General features: G+C 38.3%; 2 protein-coding genes across 3 annotated transcripts; one reads left to right on the forward strand and one right to left on the reverse strand.

Annotated features, from left to right (window-relative positions):
* Window positions 1-1,182: 1,182 nt before the first annotated feature.
* LOC113017018 (uncharacterized) lies at window positions 1,183-7,237 on the forward strand. Of its 2 annotated transcripts, none has more exons than XM_026160281.1 (4): window positions 1,183-1,354; window positions 4,254-4,646; window positions 5,198-5,314; window positions 5,824-7,237. In XM_026160281.1, the coding sequence occupies exons 1-4, from the start codon at window positions 1,277-1,279 to the stop codon at window positions 6,898-6,900; spliced, it is 1,665 nt and encodes a 554-aa protein (XP_026016066.1). In that variant the 5' UTR covers window positions 1,183-1,276; the 3' UTR covers window positions 6,901-7,237. The 2 variants fall into 2 exon arrangements, with proteins under 2 accessions (XP_026016066.1, XP_026016064.1); XM_026160279.1 differs by lacking the exon at window positions 1,183-1,354 and adding an exon at window positions 3,262-3,878.
* Window positions 7,238-8,493: 1,256 nt separating this feature from the next.
* LOC113016504 (uncharacterized) lies at window positions 8,494-11,927 on the reverse strand. The gene is made up of 2 exons (XM_026159378.1): window positions 11,029-11,927; window positions 8,494-9,495 (listed from the first exon to the last, which is right to left on the reverse strand). The coding sequence occupies exons 1-2, from the start codon at window positions 11,863-11,865 to the stop codon at window positions 9,169-9,171; spliced, it is 1,164 nt and encodes a 387-aa protein (XP_026015163.1). The 5' UTR covers window positions 11,866-11,927; the 3' UTR covers window positions 8,494-9,168.
* Between the last annotated feature and the right edge of the window lie 2,691 nt (window positions 11,928-14,618).

The following is a 14,618-nucleotide window of genomic DNA, read 5'->3' on the forward strand; positions in this document are numbered from 1 at the left end:
GAATCAGAACGCATCAATTTTATATAAGGAGAAGGGACATACTGGCTAAAGTAAAACTTAGCTCAGTACTGACATTATCATTCAACAGTCTTCAGTTTTCATTGAAAATTTGTTCTGATCTTTGAAACTAATGGGTGTGATCTTCCACTGTTGCACAGCCTTTACAGAAAATGCATTAAGACCAGACATCCTTTAAAGGAATAATATAGCCCTCTCTATTCAAATGTGTAATTTGGTCTCTTTTTATCCTGGTGGTAATGAACTAAATCAATGAGGAGCTATATTGTTTCATAATTGATTTAATTAAAGATGCAAATTCATGTATTTGATAAATGCACTAAACTCATATGGGTTTTTAATGCATCTATTATATGAAGAGTAAAGGAACTGAGCTGAACAAAATAATACTAAAATAATATGGAGGACAAAATGTATGTAACTTAAGCTGTATGAACGTATTTCATATATATTTAAGTTGTCAATATTAAACTATATTACAAATCTTTTTTTTATTTATTTGGGACTTAAAGTTTAATTAAGAGTTGATATCTAAACATTTGACTCAGAACATCCTGATTTTGGTTTTTCCACTTGATTTGGTAAAAGATGCACGCTGTCTTAGATGCATTTAAATGAAAAGGAGAATGATTCAGACGTAACGCTTGTTTAGCAGCAGTTTCACTATTACATCATCTGCATACACATATTAGCTCCAGAGCAAGCAGATGGAAACTCATTAATATACAAAGAAAACAAGAGGACCTAGGATTGAACCTTGAGGAACACCTGTGGGTACGCACTTAAATATGGTTGAAGTTATTTTTTGAGCTCCTGAACCATATACAGTTTGCTGAAATACACAGAGGAAAAATTACCATTATCTGTTTTGGAGAACAATATACAGTGTCATAACAGTTTCAAATGCTTTTACCTTTTCTGTAAAAATGATCAAAGAATGGAATGATTGGCTTGAAGACTAAACTCCATTTTTGGTGTTAAAAAGTACAATCGCTGTTTAAATAAGTGAAACTGATCAGCTATCAGTTTTTCAGCTACTTAGATAATTAGCAGAATCCTACGGAGCCCCCCAGGGGACATGGGAGAAAAAAAAATTAGGGAGGGAAAAAAAAAATTAGGGAGAAAAAAAAAATTAAGACGGACTTTTGCGAGATCTCGCAAAAGTATTGCGAGATCTCGCAAAAGATCCCGCTCCTTTTTGATAGCGTTTCAGTTGAAGGGTGCGGTGCTATGGTACGGGGCTCCATACGGTGCGGACATGGAGGAGGATTTAGAACATTTCTTGCGGTCAAGAGAGGTCCCACACGACTACATCATGCACATGCAACAAGACAAAGTACGTATAAACAACAAAGCATTAAACACTGCGGTTCAAAAGGCGAGTAACTTGTTGAAAAACCGAGGTCGTATATGCAGGCCTTTAATGTTAATTCTTGTAAATATGTTCAGGTTCATTAAACATAACTCGTTAAGTGCACATATGTTTTGAAATTTCAAATCGTGTCCAAATTCATGGGCTGCATCCTCCCGAGGACTCGGGCTTCGTGGTCTACGTGGGCCGGGTTCTCAGAACGGCTGGGGAAATTGGACGGTCTAGCCTTCTGATTAGCGTCACCGCTGTCTCGGTGGAGTGTAATAAGCTCGTCCGTCTGCTCCTTTCTATCTAAAATATAAGACGACACTGGAGTAAATTCTCGACCATCTCGCACTTCTGTTTAATCAGTTTTCTGTGTGACGTTGATTAAGCGCTGTAAAACCAATGTGGAACCCACCCGGGGGATTAATAAAGTTTTATTTTATCGAATTTAATCTAATAACTTTAATCTCAGCCAAACCGTTTTACTCACGAACAAATGAAACACTGAAAAAAGCCAAACATTAACATTTTTAGGTTGTCTAAGTGTTTTATATATTAAGTTTAGCCTGAGTAGCTAAAGTCCGCGGTGATCTGAAAATAATATGCCGCGAGTTGTGCCGTTCTTGGCGGCTTTAGTGACCCTTGAGCTCTCGGCTACCTATTGAGCTGGTGGGTAACAGACATCAAGGAAAACGTCGAAGCACTTTTGCAAATATGCGATATCTTGATAAACCGAGAAGATATTTCAAGTTTATACACCCACGTTCTCCCCTGAAATGTGTTTAAAAAAATTTTGTGACCCAGAAAGATTAATAACGATTATTTTCACTGAAATTGAGATCACGATTATTTGACGATATTTATTTAACCCTTTAAGACCTACCATAGAACCAAGTCCACCAGAGCTTATATTATTTTTATTTATTTATTTTTTACATGCTGTAGTGCCATTTGTGGGAGCATTTCAAGTTGCTATACATCAATACAACTGTTATAGCCCATATTTTAATAATATGTATGCATTAAGTGCATAGTAATTACATAAATTGCAAAAAAGTGCAATAAACTACAAAAAAAATTGAAAATCGTTTTTGTTTTGCTTACATATATTTCTACTTGGAGAAGTTTAAGAGGTTTATCCCTCAAAACTTTAAATACAATAAAGTTGCAAAAAATAGTTTCCCACCACAGGAAATTTATTTTGAGTGTCTTCATAGTTTTATTTTGGAGATACAGCAATTTTTATATACTGCAGGAAAAACAAAAAACAATCCTATGATGCAAATTTGCAAAGAAAACAGCAGGTGCATCATTTCACTTTGGGAAGTGTTACGAACAGCTGGTCGGATCGGCAAAACGTGTTTCTGGAATATTATGTTTTTGTTCCTGCAAGCGCTTTTTATGCAGTTTTTGCAAAGCTATATGTGGAACGAAACCGTGACCGAGGACAAGCTGATGGCATCAGATGTAAGTACAACTCCTCCGGTTTCATATGCAAAACAAATTATTGCGCTAGCTTACACGGTTCAGGTTCTACAGGGATTTAAAAATAGTTACGCAAAACGGAGCGTGTTGCTCTGACCGGCTTTAAAGGGTTAACAATGACTTTAAAAAAAATAATATAAAATAGTGTGCAACACCACTGAAGTTTTTTTTTTTTTTTTAACTCTTTTTCAACCAACGGCAGTCACTCTCCAAATAACTTCTGCTTAGCTTTCAGAGCTTCCCTCGGGTCCTCTTAATCAGCGGTCTCCAACCTTTTTTGCGCCACGGACCGGTTTATGCCCGACAATATTTTCACGGACCGGCCTTTAAGGTGTCGCGGATAAATGAGGGAGGGGCTAATAATCGGCTCAGTCATTTTTAATGATCGTTGAAAGCCCAGATCGTAATCGTGATTAAAATTCGATTAATTGAGCAGCCCTAACGGAAAGTAAGATCAAAAACCAAAGGAGTGCTGTGTGGTTCATCAGGTGTGTTCCAAAAGCAAAGTGAAGGGATGGCAAGACAGAGAAATACTGCAGCAGAGAAGACCTGCAGAAAAATAGAAATCGGATGGCTTCATTTAAGCAGTAATGAATACCGTCAAGTGAGAACCAGAAATGGTGGAGGAACAAGGCATGCAACTGTGGAAAAAACTACAACTGTAGCTAAGATTTTGGAAATGGGAAAGGACCTGTTTTTTCCAGATGGGTACTCACCAAAAGGGAGAGTTGAAGACTTTGTCATTGATATCTGTGATTTAAAAAAAAATCCGATTGCTTTAGATGACACTGTTGGCAAACTTTATGAACAAACCAAATTGAAGCTCCTGAGATTTTACATTTGCACGAAAGATGAAACACTGTTAACAGTTCAGTCCTCATCTGAAGAGGATTTTTCTGTCAGCATAACTGAAGAAGATTCACCGGTGACATTACTTGGATTTGACAGTGAGACAGATGATTTTGTCCCAGATCTACTTGAACATGGGGATTCATCTGACAGTGACACTGGCAAACAGGTTTGTTAAAATAAGAAAGTTATTATTAAAAATAATGATCACTTTAAAGTTACTGTATTTTGTTGTGTTTAGTAGTGCTCGGTGGTAACATGCGACATTTTGTAATTTTGTTGTACTATTGTACTAGGTTTGACTGTGCAACTGCAATAAAGAGTTGTCTTATTCAAGTGCTTTATGTACATCTACGAATATTTGCACTTCTGAAGGATGAAATTATTCCAGGAATTTGTTGTTGACTTGTGTGGTAAGGTACATTTAATACATCTGTGAAAGACTTACAGCTTTGTATTCATTAACATGTACAAAATGACTGGCTGCTGAAAAAATTATTGAATTATTTTCGTTTGTGTCTTGTGTTTGTTTTCTGGTTCACAGATTCACAATTTCCAGATGGAACCCAATCCAAAAAAACTGAAATCACTCTGTGAGGCAGTGACAACACAAAGTCCAGGAAAATCCCATCATATGCATTCAACCCCAACAGACATTAAAAACACTGTCGTGGGACAGCGGCAGCAGACTGACTCAAGTGATCATGATTTCCCTGACCACTGCTCTGAAATTATTGATCTGACCAGTATAGTTCCTAACAAATCCTTCAAACTAGAGTCCTGGGCCAAACTTCCAGAAGATTTGGAATGTCGTTTTCCACACATAGACGAAGCGGATACGGTTGTATGGAATCCTGAAGAGGATCTTGTCAGAGCAGATGGTGATGACACAGTCGTGATAACCCTGAATTATGTCAACAGTGAGGATCTCAGACAGGTAAGACCATGGACAGTTGTGGTTGATATGGTTCAAGTGTGACAAAATATGGAAATTTATTAATAATCAAATTCAGTAACTTGCATAGTTCTGATTTTAAAAAAGCTGATCATGCATTCCTGCTTGGACAAAATTTAAGCATGTGTGTTATTTTCTGTAATATTCTTTTGGATCTTAAAAGAAATAACTTACAGTACTGTGAAAGAATTGCTCGATTTCTATTAATCAGAATTCATCTCTTGTTTGTTTAAAACTTGATTTTTTTGCAGCAGTAATACAACATTTTAAGTAGCAATAAGTACATCAAGATCTGATAAAAACCTGTGGGATTCCACTGTAATATGTCTTTTTACTCTTGTAAGTGAGACATGTAGGCTGAAAATAAAGTGGTGTATTTTTGTTCTATTTCTTAATACCTATTGACATATTTTGCAGACTTTTTAAGAACATTCATGACTTAGAATAGGCCAAGGTAGAAGATTGAAGAAGAGTCTTCTAATCTTGAAGGGTTAAGGTGTCTGTTGTCAATTAATGCAATACTTCCTTCTCAGAATGCCGACACAAATGGATTACCTATGGATGGTTTCCTGCTACCATTGTCTTCAGCTAATGGCTTGCCCACACCCCATATGCAGTCAATACAAGAGGAAGCACCCCAGATTGCACAGGTAAGATGGATCAATTCAGGCAACCATAAACACCTACCTTTACATACTGTAGAGATGCCAAAAATGTCATGCTATTTTCTGAGGATATGGCAGTTTGTGGGTCTATTTGAATTAAAAGGATATTGTCAGTTGAGAGACAATTCCAGTGTTTTACATTAAGATAAGATTAAACAGGAAATTTAGTCTTGAAATCAAATTATTTACATAACACAGCAGTGAGACATTGTTTTGGTGTCACTATTGTGTTCTCTACCTATTTTGCACATAAGTGAGTCTTCTCATACATGTAAAGAACACTTGTATAATTTTCTGTGAGGCATACAAGGACATCCATCAGGCCACAATGTTAATGTTATATATAAATTGTCAGTGCAACCATGGTTTGGGAATGTACAGCCCACTAAAATTAGACAAATAAATTTCAAACTTTTTCAGAACATTGATATTGTGTAATCTGTACAGTTCATTTGCATTTCTTATGGAATGTGCATGTTTTGTCTTTTACTCAGGACCATGGACTGAATTTCATCGCACAAGGTTTGCGTTTAGATTCAAGCAACCAACTTTCCCCATCAAATTCAGGAGACCCACAGAGCCCCCTACATGTATCAATTCGCAGGATAAAAGTTGTTGATGATCTTTTGGCTGTATATATGGACAGTCGCATTCTGAATGTGACTTTAAAGATGAACTTTGTAAATGAAAATGCTGTTGATGATGCTGGGGTGTCAAGGGAGGTTTACACTGCATTTTGGGAGCAATTTTTGGAACAGTGTGAAGGTGAAAATGAACGAGTTCCAAGGCTGAGGCCAGACTTTAGTGAGGCTGAATGGCAAGCAGTTGGGCAGATATGGGTGAAAGGCTTACTAGACCATGGTGTCTTTCCAGTGAGGCTGTCAAGGGCTTTCATTTTAGCTTGCATCCACGGAATGGACTCAGTTGATGTAGACATTCTGATTGCATCGTTTCTCAACTATCTGCCTCCTGTTGAGAGATCAGCTGTTGAGAAGGCTCTCCAAGGCACAATGGATGAAAATGATGAAGAGGACCTGCTTGACCTTTTTACAAGGATGGGTTCCCACTTCCTACCACCTAAGAACAACATGCAGCCTGCCATTGAAACAATGGCTCATAAGGCCATTCTCCAAGAGCCAAAGTATATAATGGATTGCTTCTCCACACCCATGGCACATCTGCAGCTGAAACTGGCAGACAAGGAAAGTGTGTTATCTCTGTATGAGACAAAGAAGGCCACAGGCAAAAGACTAGTGCAGCTATTTGAAGCAACACAAATCATGCTGTCTCACGGAGAACAAACAACGTTTAACCATCTTCAGCGTTATGTTAAAAATGCTGATGAAACCAAAGCTGAAAAAATCCTGCGCTTCTGCACAGGATCTTCTGTGATATGTGTTGACAAAATTTTGGTGTGTTTTAATGCTGAAACTGGGCTCAACAGAAGGCCTGTTGCTCACACCTGTGGAGCTACCCTTGAAGTGCCATGCACTTACAGTTCTTATCCTGAATTTCGCACAGAGTTCGACAATGTCCTTTCCAGCAATTACTTTGAAATGGACATCATTTGAACTTGATGAGTGTACTAATGGTTAGAGCTGTAATTTTTATTTGTATGATTATCCTTGAGTTCATAAATTCTGTCTTGTTTCATTTTGTCATTGAAACATTTGATATATTCAGCCGTATAACAAGCAGTCACAAATTTAATTTTCTGATGGTTTAGTTGTATGTTAGGTCAGATTTCACAAGGACTCTTTATTGTTTAAAATTCTTTGAAAATGACCACATCTTTAACTTCTGTTGAAAACAAGGTTTGTGTTTAGCGTTAGAGGGACAGATCACATCAAAATTTGCTGTACACATTGTCATTATTTTCTTTTACTCCAGCCATCAGCCAGAATAAAGGCTCGCTTTTGTTTTAAGTTGATTGTCCTCTCTCTCTCCTTGTCTGCTTTTGGGTACGTTCTCTCAACACACCTGCATACCCCGCAGTGACACACATTGGCTTGCTGTTTATCCATCTAGAATGTTTTGTCGTGAGTTGCCTAGTTTTGGGAGATATTAGCTGTAGAGATCTCTTCCTTGTTGAAAAACAACATGAAGCTACATAAGGTCTACATAAGGACTTTGCTACTAAGCATTAAGTACCATGTGAAACAAGAGAGGGGTAGGCTTGTACAGTCAATATCTCTAAAATTGGGCAACTCACACTAAAACAATGTGGATTAAGGAATACTACAGCTAGCGAACAGAAAAATTTGTAAATTTGATTTTAGGGTGAAAAGTCCATTAATATTAGTAAAGAATGTCACTATGGTTGCGAAAGAAGTTATTGAAAGTTAATGATAAGACCCTGTTTACAAATTCTTAAAGCTGATGTGGCCTATAAACATCATCTTGTAACAATAAGTCCTATTTTCCCTTGATTAGCTTCCAAAATGTTTACTAGTTGTTTTGTTAAAAATCATATTGCCATCACAAGTTTTTTTTTTTGAAAGGACTTTGCCATAATGTGACATACAGATGATTCACAATTCTTTATACTGTCTTATATAATTACAAATTAACAAGCAATGATAATCAGATTTAACAGTTTCTAGGATAAACAAGATTGTAGGCCAGGATTTCTAATTAGATTAAATAGTATATATGGTTAATTATAAAGTATTGCTACATTTTTGACAGATTATGCACTTCTGTCTACCTTTCTCTGAAATTAAAGTGCCTGGGAACACAGGCAGTCAATACACAGATGTTGTCGATATGCTTTTGTCATTTGCAATTTTTTAGTTGTCTGTACTACATAGTCCAAAAATAATTAGAAATTGATTAGATTTCAGTTTATTTGTCCGGTAGTTCAACAACACATCATCCTTTCAGAAGTGGTGAGTTTTGCAAAAATAGCATTCGAATGAAATTGCTGTTCATCAACAGAACAGGTGGGTGCAAAGAATTTGTTATTCAGCTGATAAAATAAGCTTCAGATAAATTCAGTGACAAAAAAAGAATGTTTATATCTATTAGAAATTCTAAGAGTTCAAAAGGTCTCTATTTAGTTCTTTATTTTTTCAGTTTTGTTTAACCAACATTAAAAAACTAAAGCTCTTCTGGAATCAGAATAAATAGTTTAAAAAAAAAAGAAGCAAAAATGACATGAAATAACTATATTTTTAGCCAGAGAAACTGGAGTTCAGAAAAATGCCAAGGTGCCCCCTCTCAGATCATGATGCCCCTTAGTACCATTTCATGTAGCCTGCCAATGTGACAGTTGGCGTTATAATATATATAAAGCAGCAAGGCATAATATCATATCTCTTCGATTTTAAACAGTATTCTAGCCAATATCAACAACTAAACATTCCCATCATTAACAAATACAGATGGTGTAAATAAAAACCAACTCACCATTTAAAAATTATTACAAAATACTCAACATAAACCACCATTATCTGATTAAACACTGTACATTAAAACTCCTAACACATTAAATTAAGATGTGTCTTATGTTTTGATCCATGTATCAAGCCAAATACACAGTTAAAGTAATTCGAAGTAATACACATAGACATGGAACTTGATAACATTTGACAGAACATTACAGTGTTTTTGTGCTAAAGAACACTCAGAATATCATTAACAGGCAGAGACTCCCCTTTATACTTTAGTTCACTGACCCTCCTGGAACACAACAATAAATATTTCTATATAAGATATTCTCATAAATGACTGTGTACTAGAAAGCTTACAGTTTACAGTCTGTTTAACATCCAGAAGTTAGCTTTCGCACATATCACAGGTCAATTTTGAGTAATGTTCTCTGCTGCAGTGTATGCAATTTACACTAATGCCATGATGTTCTCTCTTAAATGCATGTACAAGTTCACAGCCTGATATGAGTCTGTTGGTGGAGTCAGATGGGACTCAGTCATGATGATATTGCACAGTTCATATACATCGGGGTCACATGGTTTGGTCAGTCGAAAAACACACTCAGTTTTACACATTTCAACATGTTCTTCTTCAGTGGGGCAAAGGAAGTCTCTTGTCCCGTAGAGCTCAGGTAATGTATACATTACATTAGGTCGACCACTGGGGATATTGATGTTTGCTGATGGCCTGATGGAGTGTGTATTCCAAACCTGTGCAGTGTCATCCAGCTCATCCTGTTAAAAAGAATACAGAAATTTAAGAAATGCGATTGCATGTACGTATATACATATACGCAAATCACGATGAGACAACTCACTCACTGAGAGGAAGGTTTATTAGATTTATGCAATTTATTATTTTTAAACAATCATGTGCATTTTTGTAATCATGTACTTTACCTAATGTCATCTGTACAAGTGTTTCACACACTAACTACGGTTGCTGTTATGCTGTGATATCTTACATTAGTACTATTAGTCTTATTACTACCTGCTTGGCTCATCTACTCACCTCATAATAATCAATTTGTTTTATGTCACTGATCATTGTATTTTGTATTTGTAAGTTATTTTGATATCCCAATCGAAATAATTCCAAATTGTAAATAGTTAATATTATAGATAAGAAAATTTCATATGCCATGTCAACATAAACAACATAGATGTTACTGTAGTCTTGGTTGTTGAGCTCTTCCTTAAGGCGGCCGATTGCTTAAACCTAAATTATAGTATTTACACAATTTTTGATTTCATTTACTCCCTGCTCCTCTCACCCGCTTCTCCCTGTCTTGTCTCTTTCTTCCTGCAAGTCTCTCCATTCCCTAAACCTGGTACAGGGCCCTATTTCAGGAAGTGAAAAACGATACTCAGGGTTGAGTAACCCCGAACTGTCCAACTCGGAATATTCGGTTTCAGAAAGGCTGATAACAATTAGTTCAATCAACGCGGAGTTGCTTTAACCCCAAGTTAAGCACGCGCACGAGGATACATAAAGCCCTTATTAGTGGAGCACAGATTAAGCGAGTCACCATGGAGACGGAGGGAAAGAAGGCGCGGTCAATGTATTTTACAGCGCTTGAGGCCGAAATTCTGATGGCAGCATATGCCGATAACATGCAAATTTTGCAGAAAAAAAGTAACACAGCCTCAGCTGCAAAAGAAAGGGAGCATGCATGGCAAAAAATAGCCGACAGAGTCAATGCGTGAGTGTTAATTTAAACATTGATCTAGAGATTTCCACCCATTTAACACGTTATTTATTATATTTTATTTTTTATTTTATACATTTTATTTTGTGACGTGATGTGAGCGCAGGTGCAACCCAACAGGTCCCAAACGTTCCTGGCAGCAAGTAAAAATGAAATATAAAAATATAGTCCAAACAGGTAAGGTGTAATTGTATTATGAGCCATAGTGCTTGGTCTGTTTGTCCGATGTAAATCAATTGCAGTTAGAGGCTACATTAATTGTCTTTCTGTAAGCACTTATTAAAATTATCTGAGCACATTACAAGTACATATTTGCTTACTCTGTATGCTCAAATGTGACCCGTTATGGCCACTAGAAAAAAAGCGGAGGCCCGAAAAAAAAGATGGGGGTCCTCCACCACCACCACCACACAGAGGCTGAGCAGTTGGCTTCCACATTTGTGATAATGGGAACACCACAAACGAGTACAGGAGACGTTTCACTTCCTCAGTTTCCTTTATCTCTCACTCACACACACATGCATCCAGGCACGCAACAAAACATATTTTATTAACTCACCTGGATGAGTCCCATGCAACAAAACTGAAGGAGGTTTTTGTCCAGAAACCCACCATCAAAGTACCCGTTGTCTCTGATGTCTGCAAATAAGGATAACCAGAACTCCAGACACTGGCTGCGAAGAAAACGCCACCAGTATTCAATCCTTTGATTGGCGGTACTTGCTCCCTCCAAGTAACTCTCAGGGGTGTCGTTAGGAGCCACGGGCACAAGGAAACGCTGAAAGCCTCTAACATGGCCATTTTCAGTTCCAAGATCGCCCCTCACAACTCTAGGGCAGCCCTTTAAACGCTGCACCGCTTCTATGTAATACCCCCCGATCACTTTCGGATTACTATTTGTTGTGTATGCATTAAGCCAGATTATTTTTCTCGAGAAACCGTCAATACTACCATTGATACAGATGCCATATGGCTTCAGTTTGTCGTAGGAGTCCATGTGCCAGATGAAATTCGGCCCTTTTGAAAAATAGTTCCTCCGCCTGAAACGTCTTGCTTGCCTCAGTGCGACGCCTCGGGGATCCAGCTCCTTCAAAACCAAGCGCACATCCTCTTTCCTCACGCGTAGTCCATGTTCCCTGCATTTAGCGTACATCCATCGGTATCCGTGAAGCTGCCCAGAGTACTGCAATTGGTTGTCTATAAATTCAACCAAGACGGCCAGGTCAGAGTACGCTTTGTGGCGAGTGTGTCCCCTTGCGCTAAGAACTCTCTTCAGATGTCTTTCGCTTATATGAAAACTGTGTCTAATGCAAAGCACAGTTTTAATGTCTTTATAGTTTAGTCCAAGCTCAAAGTAAAAATCTATGAATCGCTCAAATGGGTGTGTGTCCTCCATCGCTGTGGTTGTTTCTAAGGTTTCAGTGCTGATTTGGAGGTCTATGGTACAGACTTTTGCGAGATCTCGCAATACTTTTGCGAGATCTCGCAAAAGTCCGTCTTAATTTTTTTTTTTCTCCCTAATTTTTTTTTTTTCCTCCGTAATTTTTTTTTCTCCCATGTCCCCTGGGGGGCTCCGTAGAATCCCAATTGGTATGTAAGTGTAACTTAAGGATTGCCTGTGTGCAAGGGTGTTTTCCAAATACTTGGGAACAATCCCTTGGAGATCAACAAATTGACCATTTCTTACAACTGGATTTACAAAAGTGTCTCTCAGATCTTTGATTGTTACTGTGTCCATAACAAAAACATCCCTGAGCAATGACGACTACTGAGTTTACAAATTAATAGTTAAAAGATTCATTCACTTTTACCGAACTATGTATTAATTTTCAATTTATCTTAATTTCATACGATTTTTATATTGACAATAATTCCCTGTCATCTTATTTTACTGATTTTAGTTACCCTCTGCTTTTGTTACAGAAATAAGGAAATCATCCTCGGGCTTTCATAATTCCCTAGTAACCTCCTAAGAAGTGCAATTTCAACTGCACGTGTCGGTGTTTTTACATCATAATTGTGTAAAATTACAGAAAGTTTAGTTAGACTGTCCTGTAATTAGGGATGGGTACCGGTATCGGTTCTGACATAAACGGTAGTAACCAGACCGAAAAGCACATTTCGGTGCTTTATTTTTCCTGAGCTGTGATACACTTTAGATTCTAGCCAATCATTTTACGTTTCCGAGGAGAGTACGTACGTTCTTTTAGAGCAGAGCTACAGATTAAAAACGCCCAGGGCGAAGCGGTCAAAAGTCTGGCTGTACTTCACAGCAAAAGATGCAAACTCAGCAGCCTGCAACAAGTGCTTTAAGCTGATACTGTGATACTGTCAAAGGAGGTAACACCTCAAATCTGATGAAACACCTGGCGACGCATAGCGTTTTTTTTAAAAGCCGAGAAATGCGCCGTATTTGATAGCTTGCTGCGAGACCTCACACCGAGCACATCTACTGCGGGTGTGGTGCCTGTTATCGGACCCGGAGTTAGCAACATCCCCCAAAAACCCGAAGAGGAGAGTCCTGGCCCCTAGCCCTGCCAGTGTAGCAGAAATGATGACGGATGATGATGGCAGCAGCAGCCGTTCTTCTCTGCGTGAGTAGCTTAATGTTGTTCGTGTGTAATTTACATTGAGTAGGCTCACCACTAGGGCTGGGCGATATATCGAGTTTTTAAAAAATATCGATATATTTTTATACGAGATATAAGGTGTGACAATATCCTTTATATCGATATAGTCTATGTTACGTTATAATTATCCGGTTGTTCAATGATGACGCGACGAATCCTACTTCCGGGTCTAAAGTAGTCTGCGTTTAATATGGCTTTTGTGTTGTTAACATGTTTAATGTTATGTATTTTCTTCGATTTGATCTCAAAAAGCTCCTAAAACAGTCAGTGATCCCTGTTGACCTCCCTCAGCTTTTATTACCGCTAATCATTTATTTAAGCTCAGTTTTTAAAACCTTAGGATGTATACCGCCCAGCCCATGCAGCAGTATATGAATGACTAACCTCGTATTCTCTCAGTTGTTCTCCTGGCTGAAGTTTGGTCCTGTTACAGCATCCTGCCATGCGATTACATTTGTTCCTGACCACCGAGAACACTCACGTTAACTTTTATCGAGTGGAAAAAAAGTTAGCTTGTTTATATTATGCTAACATAGCTGTGTCGCTAGCGGTCATTATCATTATATACCAGCTAGCCAAACTTCAGTAGCCCTACAAACGTCACTGCTGTTTAGTTTTCTGTCTTCATTTATGTTGGAAGTGATAGCAGAGCTGTACGTTTTAATTTGTTTCCAAAACCCCGCAGTCAGGACATGCTATATTGTATTTAGATAGAAGCTAGCGAGCTAACTTCCTGCTAACTTCTAACTCCGTTAAATGTCATAAATTCCGTTTTCATGGATGCCTGGATGTTAAACTCAATTGTTACACCTGGTAGAGCAGAACGCTGATCATTTTATTAAAGATGAAGACTTTAGACAGTTTTTCAACTCTCAGTAATGCCATAGTGATCGTTTGATATATGGACCTGCAGCGGAGTTTAGACCCAGACACGGCTAGTGACGTCAGACTGAACAATCGGATACTTGTGGAGCCGCAAGTTTGCCTCTCTTTCGTCCACTTTTGTCTTTACGCAACGTTACTCGGCCTCGCCCCTCCTCCCCCATCGCTTCACCTGCAGGAAGCGACAAGATGGACACGGCAAATCTCCGTTAACGAGTTACTGCACATCGCCGTGCGTGGGGCTGGACGCCGTAAACGTGTTAGCTAGCTAACCACGCTAACGAGCTAACCACGCTAACGCCATGCAGCCCAGAGGCGCTGCACAGCCTAAAATCCTTGCATTTTCTCAAAAGTTGACAGCGCGTCTTATGTATGAATTCTGTTTGTGCTTGATGGCCGCGAACCGATTTTATGTGGAACACAGCGCTCAGCAATCTGTCAAAAATGTTTTAGTACAACTTTGGTAAGCTATGGTGCTGCACCGCTTGATGGATTGTCAGAGCATTACGGCTACCGAGGAGCCTTTGCGGAGTGATACGTACTGTGCTTCAACGTAATATTACCCTACTGTGTATAAGGACTATAAATGGCACCTGTTAAGAGACGTGGTTACAAGAGGATTTCAAACTCAATGCTG

The sequence above is a fragment of the Astatotilapia calliptera genome, chromosome 23 (assembly GCF_900246225.1).
Source record: "Astatotilapia calliptera chromosome 23, fAstCal1.2, whole genome shotgun sequence".
NCBI classification, from domain to species: Eukaryota; Metazoa; Chordata; class Actinopteri; order Cichliformes; family Cichlidae; genus Astatotilapia; species Astatotilapia calliptera.

Bases quoted from the DNA above. Each gene is read 5' to 3' on its own strand.
- LOC113017018 (XM_026160279.1), top strand. From the start codon at position 3,375: ATGGCAAGACAGAGAAATACTGCAGCAGAGAAGACCTGCAGAAAAATA. The intron at 3,879-4,253 runs GTTTGTTAAAAT...TCTGGTTCACAG, and splicing joins ACAGTGACACTGGCAAACAG to ATTCACAATTTCCAGATGGA. The intron at 5,315-5,823 runs GTAAGATGGATC...TCTTTTACTCAG, and splicing joins AAGCACCCCAGATTGCACAG to GACCATGGACTGAATTTCAT.
- LOC113016504 (XM_026159378.1), bottom strand. From the start codon at position 11,865: ATGGAGGACACACACCCATTTGAGCGATTCATAGATTTTTACTTTGAG. The intron at 9,496-11,028 runs GTGAGTTAATAA...TCTTTTTAACAG, and splicing joins GTTGCATGGGACTCATCCAG to GATGAGCTGGATGACACTGC.